This window comes from Brassica oleracea, chromosome C1 (genome assembly GCF_000695525.1).
Source record: "Brassica oleracea var. oleracea cultivar TO1000 chromosome C1, BOL, whole genome shotgun sequence".
Taxonomy (NCBI): Eukaryota; Viridiplantae; Streptophyta; class Magnoliopsida; order Brassicales; family Brassicaceae; genus Brassica; species Brassica oleracea.
Window position 1 is genome coordinate 35574414 of NC_027748.1, and position 2308 is coordinate 35576721.

At 35.2% G+C, this 2308-nt stretch overlaps 1 protein-coding gene across 1 annotated transcript; it reads right to left on the minus strand.

Annotated features, from left to right (window-relative positions):
• Positions 1-775: 775 nt before the first annotated feature.
• Positions 776-1617, minus strand: LOC106338500 (protein NRT1/ PTR FAMILY 2.3-like). Its single transcript, XM_013777465.1, has 4 exons — positions 1571-1617; positions 1326-1406; positions 1038-1255; positions 776-961 (listed from the first exon to the last, which is right to left on the minus strand). Exons 1-4 carry the CDS (start codon positions 1587-1589, stop codon positions 776-778), a joined length of 504 nt encoding a protein of 167 aa, XP_013632919.1. The 5' UTR covers positions 1590-1617.
• Between the last annotated feature and the right edge of the window lie 691 nt (positions 1618-2308).

A 2308-nucleotide genomic window follows, 5' to 3' on the forward strand; every position in this document is an offset into this window, starting at 1 on the left:
TTTCCAATTTGCAGGATCAGACTTATCCACAATCTCTTCTTGTTCTTCAACATTCACATCCTCTTCTTTACTCTCATTTTGCTCTTGCTCAGACTTGTCTATAATTTCCTCTATCTTATCATCCTCTAAAGTATGATTTTCATCACCAGCTCCAATACACTCATCAGTTTCGTGAGATTTTGATATTTGAACATACCTTAACATAGAATTGGCTTGAGATTTTTCCTCTTCTTTTTTTCTTTTTCTTTCTCTTTCCTTCTCATATCCTGATTTACACTTTGTTTTTCGTGTAGAAATTCCTAAAAAAATTTATGTCAAAGAAAAATTTAGCAAGAATTGGTTTGATAATCATATTTATAATTATAGTAGCAGAATTCTGAATACCTTTCATGGCTTATGGCGAGATTTTGCTTCTGATATAAGGAGACACAAGCAATTAACAAAATAATATTGAAATTGTGTTTTTGGTTTGCAGGTTACGACAGGGAAAGGAAGAAGCTTAAAAAAATAAGAAGTGGAAGAGTCCAGGACAAAAAAAAAAGAAACACGTTAGTCAAAAAATTTGGTTAACTTTCTTGATTTTTATTCTTTTTAAATTATTGGACTATTGCATTAGTTTATTCTTTGGCCTATTCAAATGGATTTTGGTTGTTTAAATGAACTTGATATTGCCAAATCTGTGTGATCTTATTTAAAAAAAAAAAATTATTATATAATGTATATTGGATTTTTTTAAATGGGGGCCTTAAAAAAATGGGGGCCTAAGACAAATGTTTCAATGGGCTTGGCCCAGGGCCGGCCCTGACCGTGTCCCACCTGCTCCAGTGGTTACTAGAACTAAGGCTGTATACAAGATCCCAAGCTGGAGTTCCGATGGAGACTGACATAGATTTGATCCGGTTTCACACGGTCTAGGTTTCAATAAGTCCAAATATGCTATCAGCGTCAGGAGAAGAATGCCCTAATTAAAAAATGTTTAAAACTCCTTTAAACTTTATGTATAAGAAATTAACAACATAGAAGAGTTTTGGACTAACCGTCAGCGAGATAAAAGTAGAAGCCGAGATGACGACAATGTTTCCAAAGAAAGAATCAGCTAAAATGGCTGCTACAAGTGGCAACATGCTGAGGCATCCATTGACAATGTTTGAAATCTGAGCAGCAGCGATGTTCTTGATGTTGAATTCCTCGATCAAGAAGACGATCAAGTTCAGCACCCATCCGAAAGAAGTTATGGACATACCTAACAATGTAGCTGCACCACATACGTTTAACATATGTTGCTGTCTTGCCTTCAAAAAAACAAAAAAAAAACACACACAAACCCATCATGAACGGTAAAGTTATCCAGCCACCGCGCTTGCTGCTTGTATCTCCAGCGTACTGCGCTTCTGTATCACCCGAAACTGGACCAGCCATGGAAGAGAACAAGAGGAGAAATCAGAAAGTATCTTTGATATTTGCGTGCGTGTGATGTTGCAGATAAAAAATCTGTATATTTATAAGCAAATGCATAATAATTATGTTGGTGAAATGATTTAGTAATGATATTCTTTAGTCCCTAAACTACCTAAATCATGTTCTGACATTCCCAGCCCAAAAAGGATTTGTCTGATCTTTAATGGTCATCAGAATCCACTTCGAATAGTCTCTGTATAAACTAACCAATATATATGCCCTTTTTCAAAAAAAAAAAAAAAAAAAAAACTAACCAATATAATTACAAAGACACTGTTGGATAAGCTTGAGTTGCAAGTTTCCTTTTTCTTATTTAAAAGTTATGATTATCTATAAGGATTAGGATATTATGTGTGTGATAATACTATAAGGATTAGGACATGTCTAAGTCCTATATATAGTAATACATATTGTGATGCATAAGTGTGTGAGTTTGAGATATTAAGTTTGAGCTTTGTGATTGAATAATAAGAGAAGAACTTCTTATTGATATTGTGATTCTATATTTGGTATCAGAGCCAAAACAACTATGAGTGATACGAAAGATGATCTCGTGCTAAGCACCAAAGATGTCGGGGCTACATCTGTTAAGCTTCCGATGCTTACTTCTTCAAATTATACAGTTTGGGCTATGAGGATGAAGATAGCATTAAAGGTGAGCAAAGTCTGGGAAACAATCGACCCTGGGAGCAAAGCAGAAGATAAAAACAATATGGCCATCGCCTTGTTGTTCCAATCAATACCTGAAGCTTTGGTTCTTCAAGTCGGAGATTTAGACAATGCAAAATCTGTTTGGGATGCTGTGAAATCACGCCATATAGGAGCAGAGAGAGTACGTGAAGCAAGACTA